Here is a 13,165-nt window from a genome sequence, read left to right as displayed (position 1 = left end):
TGGCTTTAAAAGTCGCTCGATGACTTCGACCTAAGGTAGTGCCTTGGGTATTAGCCTAGCTTATTATTATTTATTATTAAAGATCGCTTTAATAATTTCTAATGCAAGTAATCTCAATTCGACTACTTAAGTATAGCTGGAAATTATAAATGTATACACTTGGAATGACTGAGACTGAATTGTTACCAGGGCCGGATTAAGGGATTTTTCGCCCGAGTTTCAAAATAATATGCGCCCCCAAAAATCTAAAGGAGACTTACTCTTAATAATTGTAAGAATAATAATCGTAAAGCAAAAATATAGTGTTCCAACTTTTACTTTTTATTGCACACGGTATAAAGAAAGTAACATGATCACAGAATGATTTCGGAAATTATTCCTTTTAAACCAACACAAATTAAACCGTAAAATATTAGACGGCTCCATCTAGCAACTTAAAGGGGCTCCAAAGTTCGGTGGTAAAATGTGTGTAAAGTTAGTAAAGTGCGAATTTTACGGTTGACTCTGCCCGCCTCTGCCAAGGCCGAATGAGGGGTTGGGGGGGGGGGGGGGGGGGATGAAAAGCATGCTCAATTTTCTTTTTTATGCCACCGAACTTTGGAGCCCCTTTAAAGGACCACACCGGCGTTTGAAGAAATTTGGCCTGGATTTATCACATGGTAGCAGATACGACCAACTATCACATTCTGGAAACAAGCGCGTGTAACTGGTTAAAATCAAACCCCGGTGTGTCCCTTTAAAGGGCAACGCAAGTGACCACGCAGGGGGGTAAATTATCTTATAGATAAAAAGAACGACTGCGCATGCGCTATCTGCCATAGCCTTTCCCTCTGTAAAAAAGCAGAACCATATTTGCCGAATTTATTTTGTATAAATGCGCCTCTCGCGGTTTTTACGCAAAATCCACGCATTCTTTAGTCGCGAAAATGGCCGAGGAAAGTGAAGTCTCCGTGCTTACCGACAAATCGGATCCTAAACTTCTACAAAATAAATGTAATAAAAAAGATAAATATTCTGTCGGGGTATAATGATAGGGAAATTGTTAAGGGAGACGGGATATAGGAGTGTGTGTGATGTTGAATTTTCTTAATCCAATGTGAGGCTAGCGGCAGAGATTTACCGCGTCCAAGGCCTAATGTTTCAACTTCCATTATTAAAAATATTCAATTCACTTTCCTCTGGGTAGGCTCCCCATTCTTCTCCGGGCGTGGCGATTGGCTCAGGTTCACAATCTAACCTGGCTATTCCACTCCACCAGGCGGCACATTCTCCTCCAACAGCGACTATTGTGCCGCGGTGGCTCACAGCTCCCAAAGAGGATCATAGTTCGGACGCACTCCGCCAGCTTTTCTTCGCGACTCTCGAACCTTACGCTAAGAACGCGACGGTGATATACACTGACGACTCACTCGCGCCGGACTCGGGAGTGGCAGGTGCGGCTTTCGCGATTCCTGCTCTGAAACTCGGTGCGAAATCGCTCTTGGATTTCGGGCACCCCATCAATAATATTAAGCTGTTCGTTATCCAAATGGATCTTTCCTACGCGTCGTCTCATCTCCACGGGCCGCTAGTAATCTGCTCGGATTCAAAAAGCGCCCTTACTCAACTTTTTTCGCGCTCTCCTGATCCAGTGGTTCAACTAATTCGTGCCCTCTGTGACGAGTACTCTAGTTCCATAACTCTGTTGTGGTGTCCGGCACATGTGAGAATACCGGGAAACGAATTGGTGGACAGTCTTGCAGGGATTACTGTATAATAAAATCCCGCGCCCTGGACGGATTGACTTCCTCCTTCCCTCTACTCTAGCGGAGTTAAAGAGTGCGCGTGGACCTCGGCATGGACACGGCACTGGCTGTCTCTGGCGGATCCCTGGCCTCTTTGCGATGCGAAGCTCCGTCCCGAATCTCGTGCTATTACGCGCGTTAATCTTACGCGACGGGATGACAACCTGTTAGCGAGGCTCGGTTGCGGCAGACTTCCTACCAAGGCTTTGCTACATCGTTTTCGGATGAGCCCGACCGACTCCTGTATTCGGTGTGGCACGCGTGAGGATGCCTCCCATATCCTTTTTAACTGCCCTTCCAATGCAGGTGCTTGGAACCTACTCAGATTTACTTTATATCAGAAGGGTCTTCCCGAAACATTGGTTGGCGTACTAACGGGGATTCACGCCGGGTCCCACGTTGTGATTGAGGCCACTTGTGACATTCTGCGAAAGGCCATTCGTCCATAACTCTAACCCTGTATGAGAACCTATGTCGATTGACTTTTATGTTGTACAGTTTTTTGGTTATTTTTTTATTGACATTTCTTGTATATTTAGGAACTTTATCTTTTGTTTAACACATAAAATTTGGCGCGCATGGTGTAAAGGCTTTCAGCTATATACACCAAATTCCCTTCTACATTATTCCACCCCCCCCCCCCCGGCCCCCTAAGTTTGAATTGGGCATAAAGGCGCGTGTATTCAGCACTAGACAGGCGGGGGAGAGGAATCTACGCTAACTGGCGGAGAAAAAGAGTAAATCGTCCCAACCCCCCTTACCCCTACCACCTATACTACCTCTCGCCATCCGGTAGCATGTATTTGGGGATTTGTGCATAAGTTTAAATTTTTCACCACCAAATGGATTCATCTAGCCAATTTGGACAGTCATTTGTCTAACGTTCAAATCTCATTCGTTTCAAACTTAGGAGGGGCCTTGATAGTCTTATGATATGACCTTGCAATCGTCAAAAAGTCATTTTTCGCTATTCCTGTATCAATTTGGGCGCTCGGGGACCTATTTATTTGGACATAAGCTGTCTCTCACGCCATTGGCGATAGAAAGGAATGGGATACAACAATCCACAGGTAACATCGTGCCCTCTTTCATACCATATTTGGTCGTTGTCTCACTTTGTGATAGAAAGAAAAATGTTACATCAATCGATAAGCTACATCGTGCCCCTGCTTCGCTCTCTTAATTTTTGGCAAAGAGACCCAGAAGTTATTCATTGGCTGTCTCTCGCACCGTTAGGCGTGGACAAGGATACCAAGACCTTGTTGTTGCTGCGAAGGTTCAGATATCGGCCGTTTGCCCGATTAAAGAAGGTGTATTGCTGTTCTTAGCACACGGGTGGATTGTGTGTAGTTAAATGTCCTTGACATCTCGTTAACCTCCTCCTAACTCAAGTCACTCCACGGCAATTATTATTTAGGTTAGAAGTTACAGACGTTGCGTCGGTAGAATTTTTTAATTTGGTGCGCCCCCAATAGCCTTGCGCTCGAGGACCAGTGTCCCCCTTGCCCCCACCCCTTAATCCGGTCACGACAAGTGCACAGGGCTTAAGCTACTTTGAACGTAAGACGTAACATTAATTTTTAAAATTCGTTGGCTAGCCTCCGTCACAAAATTAACTTACCAAAAAATGTATTTAAAACATCTAGTCTCTATCATACCGAAGTTCTTAAAGAAATTGTTCTAATTCCTCAAAAATTCATGTTTTTGCAAATCAGGTAAGTGAATATCTATTATTTTCGACGCTTCATGTCGAATAGACACTACACCTTAAAACTCAGTTTAAGTGGGTTTGAATACCAGTTTTAACCAATGAAAACTGCAGTTTCAAGCGAAAGTATAAGACCATGGTTTTAATGTATCTCAGCGCTAATAAAAATCTTGACATACTTTTCTTTGTGAATTAATAGAGGCGGAAACGTCTTCTTTAGACATTCCAAGTGTATTCCTAACTTGCTCGTGGGTGTGGCTTGTGTTCATTGCCATGGTAACGCGCACTGGTCGGCCATGACATTAAGACGCTCATGTGGTCACGTGATTGTTTCGCAGGATCGTATGGCGTTTTGCCGGGAGAGTTTCGTTTGGCCGACGACAAAATACACGTTACGCCGACTGCTCATTTGGCTTTTGAACGATACTAGGTGCGTTTGGCTATGTACTGTCCTCTAGGTCGCGTTTTAGAAGGCCCAGCTTGGTTATAAAAAACAGCGTTGGGGGGGGGGACTAGCCCCCCCAGCGCTCGAGCGAAGTGAGTGCGCGGCGCCGTCAAGCGGCAATACTTAGAATACATTGCCCGTTCTATAAGTCAACCTAACACTAAAGACATAGTATAACAGTCGGTCAAATGAGCCGTTCATCTGACCAACTGAGCAATTGGCCAAATTAGCAGTCGTTCAAATGATCAGTCGGCAAAATGAGCAGTAGGCCAAATGAGCAGTCGGTCAAATGGGTGGCTCATTTGGCCGACCCGAATTTCGGCTAAAAGGGTAGTCGGAAATATGGTCTGCTCATTTAGCCGACTGCAAAGTCGACCAAATGAGCTGTCGGCCAAATGGGCATTCGGACATATTAGCAGTCGGCCAAATGCACCCCACCCGTTTTGCCTCGTAATATGTGACCTCAAATTAATGTCATGGGATGGCGGCTGTTTCAAGGTGGGGCTTAGCTATGACGTATGCCTAGCTAGCTGATACGAGCAAGCGCCCAACGCATATATAATTTCCTAATTATAGTTAGACAAGCATTTTGGAATTACAATAAAACGAAGCAGCCGGGAGTAGTAGCTCACTCCTGTAATCCCAGGCGTCCGGGAGGCAGAGTTTGTGGATGGTCGTGTGAGGACGACTACCAATTCCCCAACGGGTGGTCGGAATACTTCCGCCATGGGTGTCCCCACCCCTGTCCAAACGTATCCCCCTGATGGCGTGGCCGTTACACATATCTCGCCCTGATTAATCAGATGGTGTCTTCGCCGGGCTCGCCGTCTTCTCAGACTCAATCAGCCCTTTCTTCTTTGAATAATAAAAAAAAAATAATAAAACGAAGCAATGGTAAGGGGACTGTTAATTTTATTAAAGAGGATACAGCATTTTTTCTTTAATAAAATTAACAGTCCCCTTACCATTGCTTCGTCTTATTCTCATTTAATGACTCTGGTTGCTTTTTGTTGAAATTACAGTAATTTATAGTTGAGTTATATTATTTCACCTCTCATGCAGTTAAAGGAAAGGAACCAAAACCCTGAGGAATTAGAATTTAAGTTTTATTAGTAACTTAAAACCCAAATGAAAATGGACATTCCTCCTAGTAGTTTTTATGAAAATAATTCACTCTCTATTTATAGGGATATAAAAATTGTATTTTTAGTGTGGGCAATGTAATAAATTTTAACCATGCTTTATATAAATAAAAATAAATTTTAATTGTAATGAGATACGAAAAGTAACAACATTTTCAGTATTGAAAAAGTTAAGGGGACAATTTACATAGTGCATTGTGCACAGGGATTGATAGGAAACCTGCGCAAGCGATTCCCATCCCGTCTCCCATACTTGCAATTCCCATAGAGGCTTCTGTGTGTTCTGGGCTTATCTGAAGAATGTGCAATACATTTAGTATCAACGGTAAAATATATTTTAAGATTATTATCAAGAATGAATTTATTTATACTTACAGAGAATGACTTAGCTGATTATTATCATGGCCTAATTTTTGACTGGCACAAGAGGGGGGGGGAATAGAAAAAGTGGCGGGTGTGTGCTTCAATCAAGGCAGAAGGCAGAAGTTTTAGGGAACCAATGAGATACAGAGCTGATTTGATTTTTCTTAAGAGGGAAGGAACTTAACTCTGCTCTCAATCCCCTCATGTTTGAAATGTAAAAGTTTAGTCTCAACATATTAATTATCCCCAAGTATAAATAAATACATTCTTGGTAATTTTATACCTCTTCGCGAATGGAGTAAAATGTGTTCACATAAGCAGAACCACCAAGAAGACCCTCGTATAATATTATTACAACCACAATCCAAAAACTTGGAAGGAATAAATAATATACCGCCATTAACAAAAATATAGCGTTGATCATCTAAAGTAAATCAACAATTTTTTTAAAAAATCTTTGAAATTAAATTATCTACTTCCAATAGTACTTGCAGAATTGGTAAAATCCACAATTTCTTAATTCTGATTAAATTAACTGACGATCTTGATATTAACACCCCAACCTGATATACAACTTGATACCTATATTTATAGATACAAAGAGGTCAGATACGTCACCCTAGCCTGTTATCAAACACATTTCAAAGCATGCAACCATAAGCAATTTGGTTGTACCTGGTTCCACTCTTCAGTATACAATGAAGTGTAAACAAAAATTATAAAGAAATCCCCAAATTTTCAAAATTGCATTATCTTACCAGCGATATTGTTCTTTATATTCCATGTTTATATTATCAAAGTACAGCAATTCAAACTACAAGAAAAATTAGCGAGTGCTTAAAAGTCCTTTTTATAACGTAACGTGACCTTGTTTCAATGTGGTTCTTACATCACAGTCTCTTACTTTTACAAGTCTACGAGCATGCGCTACAGTCACCAGAGGAATATTGCTTTTTCTAGCGCACATGCAAATCGCGTGGGAAGAATATAGTAATAAAGTTGTATCTTGTGACGTAAGAGTTACATTTTATTTTTACTATTTATTCATTTAATTTTATAAAAACAACTATTTTAGCCACTTCAAAACTGATAATAAACAACTCACCAACCCTTGATTTATAAAATATTCTGCAAAGTATACCAAGCTCAAAGGAATCATGTATTTCAAAAGTGGCTAATTGAAAAACCAAACAAGAACACAATGAAAACTAACTCGAGTATACAAAAATGTACCAATGTATGAATGCTTAAACACTGCCAACTTTGATCTCATGCTATAGCGGCCAACCCATTCGTTGAAGTTTCTATGTTAACCTATGAGCAAAAGATATCTGTATGGTTTGAGTGCCCCTAGCGGAATATTATTTTTAGAAAAGTTTTTGCATTGAAGCCAATATAAAAAACTGTATGAGTGCAGGGCCACGCTCGTTATAGCCTTGCTCTTTGAATTTTGGCGAATCAGTTGGCCGCTATAGCTCGAGATCACAGTTGGCCGTGGCTTTAATTACTTTGATAAGTGATATTTTGGCTCTTATCGTGTATTTGGGTAAAATGTGGCTCTGAAGTGATGAGAATTCATCAACCACCTCATTTCTCAAAACACTTTGAGAACTGACACTCAAACGATGCATTTCTTCCGCACAGTTCCCTCTCCTACAACATCTTAGTTTCAGTGGTTCTGGTGGGATTATCAGTACCCAAAACCTAAATTTAACATAAATTTTTCAGATAAATCTGAAATTGTAAACTACAGATATGAGATAATTTTACACAAAAGCCATAAGTATTGGTATGACCAGCATAACTTGTAGCGTTGTTCGAGGACTTAAGATGTTTTTCGCAGTTAAGCCAGCGTAGGATAGAGCTCCTATAACTCCCGCACCACCTGAATTGAAAATTTTTATATAAGTACTCTAGAAATACGTGACACAGTTTTTCAATAATGTTTTACCAGTTCCAGAGGACCATGTAGACACAACATTCCTAAAAAAATATCATAACTTTGTATCTCCTCGTAAATTTAAATCATCAAAATATACTTGTCAAAATGAGATGCTAGACTTAAACATGTTATTTCACCAATGGCACTTGACACTGATGCGCAAACTACTCCTAAATAAGACATCCAGTCTCCAACAGATACCGAGGTCAAAATAAAACTTGAGCATGCTAAAGTAATTGATACTGAAATTCTAAAACTATTGAAGCAAACGTAAGATTTTTAAAAGTAAAAATATGCAGATTTGTACTTACTGGAAACCAATAGCGATTAATGGGGCTAATATTTTTGTGAATAATCCCGGTAGAATATCAGCTAACAATATGGCCTACATAGAAAAGTACAGAGCTGTATGTTATATTTTCAAGGTACTACACGGCTCTTTTTGAAAATGTTACTAACACCTGTTGACACTGGGTTGCATACTCGTGTGGTATTAGAGATGTGCTCCTCTGCCGAGTTAGTATTCTTGAAATTTTCAAATAAATATTAAATTAAAATTTTGCTGTAAAATATTTTTTGTACTTTACATTTTTCCCGTGAAATTCTGGATGGAGAATATCGTACGCAGCACTTAGCATTATCACATAACCATAGTTATTGCATAGCCCTAGCAGCCTAAAATTGAGAGCATGTTATAAAAATTAACCAGCACCATGTATACTTAAAGAAAAAATTACCAAAACCCAGTTAAGTTTCTACAACGTTTGTTTTTAATTTCAGTTCCTTCATTTAAGTTGTCACTTTCTTCATCTACTAAATCGAGAAAATTATGTCTTTAGCCATAACTATAATATTTAATAAAAATTTACACAACATACCCATGATTGTGTATGTAATAAGTACGTTAAATAATTATAATAATAAGGATAATTAACAACCGTCTATTCTACTGTTTCTAATTTCATTTCTATGTTATCCACCTGTTCGATCTAAAAGACTGTACTTGTGGGTGGTTTATTTGGCCTTGACTACAAAGCAGTGTTGCCAGTTTTTTCTGACCGAATTATTGTACAAAGGGTAAAAAATTATGTTACCAACTTAAATAAAACATCTTCCCAGAAATTGCCAAGAAGTAATATTTCCGACAGCCAGGACTCATAAGTTACTATTTTTATAGTGCTTGTTGAAATATTAGAAAGCTGGGAACTTTTCTCGAACATAACATCGGTTTTTTGCTAAGCCTTAACATGCCAAAAAAAGTTACCTGGTTAAAAGGAAACACTTGTTGCATACCGTACTGCAAAAGTAATACGTTTAGTTCTAAAGGAATTAGTTTTCATCTTTTTCCGAAAGATAATTTTATACGAAATGAATTAACACTGCCTCCATGAGAAGCCTTAAAATTGCCCGGTAAAATAAAAATATTCCGTATAATTTTAATTATTTATACCATAAGAGGATGATAATAGGAAAAAAAAAAATTCTTATACTTAGTTTTAGTAACATTATATATTTTACCTCAAAATATATTATCGAAAATTAACATTAGTATGTTCCTTATACCGTTACCTCCGTTAACGGAGGCAACGCTTATACACGCGAGACGAACTCAGCCGACGCATTTCTTATCTGACGCAAAATTCTCATGAGGGCAAAAACGCGTCTCAATTGGCTTAAATATGACTTTTCGGCTAGCCATTCTAACCGTTTAACCGACCGACCGGAAATAGTTCCTTCCCAGATGAATTTGGAGAGATTAGTGAAAACCGAGTATCTTTTATTGAAGTGTCCATTTAAAGTGTTTGTTGCAAGACACGCAGTTAACTGTTCTCACGTGTCGTTTCTTTATGGGGAGTAGATGTAGTCAGTATCGACCATAGAAATCGGAATCACTAACTAGAACGATTTTTGAAATTTTCCGCACGCGCCCAAGGTTCCTAGAGAATTTTTACTAGGCACGCGCCGATTAGAAATTACGATTTCTATGGTATCGAGTATCGATTATCCAGTGATCTGGCAACACTTGAACGTGGGCTTAATATTTGGTCGCGACGATTTTTATGTATAGTTAAAGGGGCTCCAAAGTTCGGTGGCAAAAAAAAAAAGAAAATTGAGCATACTTTTCATTCCCCCCAAACGGTACGTAGTCTAGATTATCTTTGCCCCAACCCATAGAAATCTTATACTCCTACCTAGAATGCTCCCGTCTACGTGAGAACCTGACGCCAAGACATTTTGTAGCAACGACTAATGATTATATAGTCTTTGCTTAAGCTTCAGCCAATCAGCGGCCATTCATTGACTACAGCAAGCCGCTAGCGCCATAACATGGCGGTTAAAAATAGTAGAGGTTCAGACGATTTTTACAGGATCCATCTTTGATCCGATCCAAGCTCACAGAATTCCCATAGGTTTTGGCTGGAATTTTTCACATGAACCACTTCAACGTTTTTGCATTTTTATTTAATAATAGTGTTAAGATTTTTTGAACTTTTAGTTTTGTTTTCATATTTACTTATTATAAGGAATATTTAAATGCCATTGTGAGGAAGATAAATAAGATTTCGTTTAGGATAGCTTTGAAAATATTTAAGCCTAGGCCTGACATAGGCCCAACTTTTAAAAAGCAGGCAATATCAATGGCAGTTTTGGGAGAAGCAGTGACTGAAGTTCCTTAGTATTAACCTTTGTATTTAAAGGCTATTTCACATTTAAAGTAAGTAATATTATATTTATTATTATGTTTGTAGAAACTTAGATAAACAAAAACCTTATGAAAGAGTAATTATATCCCAGAAAAAATACATTACACTAAAGAATGACACTTAGGACGAATTGACGACAGTCATTGAATTAAACAGCAACAATCATACTGATAATTGTCTTATTTTCCCAAACTTTACCTTCTATTTAATAATATGCTTTTTCTCTTAGAAGCTTAGCCAAGATCAATGTCTCACACTCTGCTTAAATTCAACATTCCACAGTTAAACAACATAAGAGATAGTAATCATAGTACTCAACGAAGCAGGGCCGGCTCAAGTAATTTTTTTCACCCGGGCAAGGGTGATTTTTGGCGCCCCTGTTATTTTGAAACTAAATTAAACTACCCCCCCCCCGTAAAAAACATTACCATGTCCGTGTTATAAATTTACGGTTTTCATAACAATAAATAATCCCTTTAATCACTTTCTAAATACTTTGTGTAAACATATTTAATACCTTCTTTATGGTACATAGCTATTTTACATGGAGCTTGAAACACTAGGTAAGGTGGCAAGACTAGTATACCTTAAGTACATTAATTATAATGTCCATACTGAATAGTATCAGTGCCAAAAAACACTTCCAATTCAGCGACAGTGTCGGCCTAACCAAAGAATATAAAGCCCCAGGAATGGAAGGATTGATATTATTGGCCGCGTGTTTTGGTTGCGTTAGAAACTTCCAGCAAAGCAAATCAGAGTAACCGGAAACGGTTAACGCAACCCGGTCTCTCCTTAAAAACGAGAGGAGCTAAAGTTCCACTAGACGGAGCTACACCTTTCATTCCTGGGGCTTTATATTCTTTGGACTGACCGTTCCGACGGTCTCGACGGACTCTCCTCTACGCCAATATGGAATCGCTCTGCAATAAAATCCCGGCCTTCTGAGGTTACCTATCAACTCTCCGCCCTGCTATTGTCGTGTTAACTGAGACAAAACTGGACTCCTCGATAAATTCCTCGGAAAAAATTGGCTCGGACTTTGCCGTATACCGTCACGACCGAAATCGACACGGTGGTGGTGTCCTGATCGCGGTCGCCAATATCATAAAATCTTATCCAGTGCACTCCGAGGATACCGTTGAGGCGGTTGTAGTGCGACTTACGATGGGCTACAAATGTCTGAGGGTTGGTTGCGTCTATCGTCCCCCCTCGTCCAATAAGTCGTATTCTGCCTGGGTCAACGCCTTACTTGAAAAGCTGTCCCAGGGTGTCTCTGATATCCTAGTAGTTGGCGATTTCAACTATAAATCCGTAGACTGGGATCTGTTACAAACCCCTTTAACTCTCGATTCGAAGTTCTTGTGCACTTTGGTCTCGTGCAACTACACGCTGCACGTTCTAAGTGCTACCAGAACTACGTCTTCCCGTGAAAGCATTCTCGACTTAGCACTTTCGTCTCCAGCAGGAGTTGTTGGCGAGGTGATACACCGCCCAGGTCTCGGGGACCACGACTTCCTTCAATTCACTCTGCCGGCTCTCCCCTCACCACCTAGACTGCCCCCCGCACCTGCCTAGCGATCTGAAAAGTGGATACTGAAGCTATCTCCGCTGAACTCCAGTTACTGTGCCTCCCAAACCAGGATATGTGTGACAAGTTGGACACTTTTAAGGCTACCCTCTCTGAGGCGGTCTTACGTCACACCCCTCACGCAACATCTCATCCAGATTCGTTGTCCCCCTCCTCCACCCGGTCTGCCCCCCTATGGAAGATATCACAATCTCAACACGGGAATCATAAAGCTCCTTCAGCAGCTTAATCCCCATAAAGCGCCAGGGCCCGATGGACTTCACCCGGCAATCCTGAAACGTTGAGCGAGACCGCTGGCCTCTCCGGTGGAGGACATGATTGCTTGCTCGCTCTCCACAGCCACACTCCCCCAGGACTGGAAGCGCGCCAATGAAACGCCGATTCCAAAGGGATGGCCCTAAGATGATCCTGAGGAATACAGACAAATCTCCCGGTTGGCCTAACTCCTAAAGGTTGCTGAGCACGTTGTCACCTCCTCCGTCACCACCCACTTGGAGCTCCATAATGCCATTACTCCAGCCCAGCACGGCTTCCGCCGCGGTTACAGTACCAAAACCCAGCTCCACTCCAGCGTGGACGCTTGGTGCCCCGGTCTGGAGACCGCCCCCCAAGTGGATGTGGTCTTCCTAGACTTCAGAAAGGCATTTGACACGGTGCCTCATCAGCTTCTTCTTTCGAAACTACATAGCTACGTCGTACGCGGCCCCACTCTACGGTGGCTAGCCTCCTACCTGGAGGGGCGTGAGTTCCGTGTAGTACTTCCTGGTGCCAAGTCAGATTGGTATCCCGTCAATTCAGGCGTACCACAGGGCTCAGTACTTAGCCCTCTTCTCTTCACAATTTATGCCAATGACGTAGGCTCTGGTGTATTCTCTCGTTTGTCCATTTACCCCGACGACGTCACCCTGTCTCGACCAATTTGCTGCCCTTGCGATCACGACACCCTGCAGCTGGACCTCGACCAAATCATGCTCTGGAGCTGCCACTGGAAGCTGAAACTAAACTCCAAAAAATGCAAAGTGCTAAGCCTTCGCCGCCGAGGGTTTAAACCCACCTCCTTCGGGTAACAAGTTGAAGGCACGGCCATCGATCACATTCAAGATTTCAAGTATCTCGGTGTTACTTTAACTGCCACGCTCTCCTGGGATATCCACGTTTCTATGACTGTCTCTAGGGCTCACCGAGCTCTGGGTTTCCTCAGTCGAAGCCTCCACGGCTGCTCATTTCCCACGAAGGCATTGACCATATAAAAACCTACGTCACTCCGATTTTGGAGTACTGCTCAGTCCTGAGGTCCCCACACACCGCGGCGGAAACCCGCAAACTCGAAATGGTTCAAAGAAAGGCCGTCCGTTTTGCCACATCGGTCGGGTACTCGTGGGACATCAGTATCTCACAAGTACTTAAGAATGTTAACTGGCCCACTCTCGCGTCGCGTCGCCGCATCAAACGTCTTGTGGCGATCAACTCCATCATCCACAAAGC

At 41.4% G+C, this 13,165-nt stretch overlaps 1 protein-coding gene across 2 annotated transcripts; it reads right to left on the bottom strand.

Annotated features, from left to right (window-relative positions):
- Positions 1–5,186: 5,186 nt before the first annotated feature.
- Positions 5,187–8,486, bottom strand: Cln3 (CLN3 lysosomal/endosomal transmembrane protein, battenin). 2 transcript variants are annotated; one of them, XM_090171343.1, is made up of 14 exons: positions 8,263–8,486; positions 8,122–8,197; positions 7,972–8,059; positions 7,844–7,909; positions 7,696–7,769; positions 7,482–7,640; positions 7,394–7,425; positions 7,213–7,327; positions 6,951–7,146; positions 6,548–6,616; positions 6,201–6,256; positions 5,931–6,024; positions 5,726–5,866; positions 5,187–5,372 (listed from the first exon to the last, which is right to left on the bottom strand). In XM_090171343.1, the coding sequence occupies exons 1-14, from the start codon at positions 8,264–8,266 to the stop codon at positions 5,250–5,252; spliced, it is 1,293 nt and encodes a 430-aa protein (XP_090027469.1). In that variant the 5' UTR covers positions 8,267–8,486; the 3' UTR covers positions 5,187–5,249. The 2 variants fall into 2 exon arrangements, with proteins under 2 accessions (XP_090027469.1, XP_090027470.1); XM_090171344.1 differs by having other exon boundaries at positions 8,122–8,194.
- Positions 8,487–13,165: the final 4,679 nt, after the last annotated feature.

Source organism: Leiobunum rupestre, chromosome 4 (genome assembly GCF_980474605.1).
Source record: "Leiobunum rupestre chromosome 4, qqLeiRupe1.1.hap1, whole genome shotgun sequence".
In the NCBI taxonomy this organism is placed as follows: domain Eukaryota; kingdom Metazoa; phylum Arthropoda; class Arachnida; order Opiliones; family Sclerosomatidae; genus Leiobunum; species Leiobunum rupestre.
The sequence above is the reverse complement of the archived record's forward strand: the minus strand, read 5'-3'. Positions and strand labels throughout refer to the sequence as shown.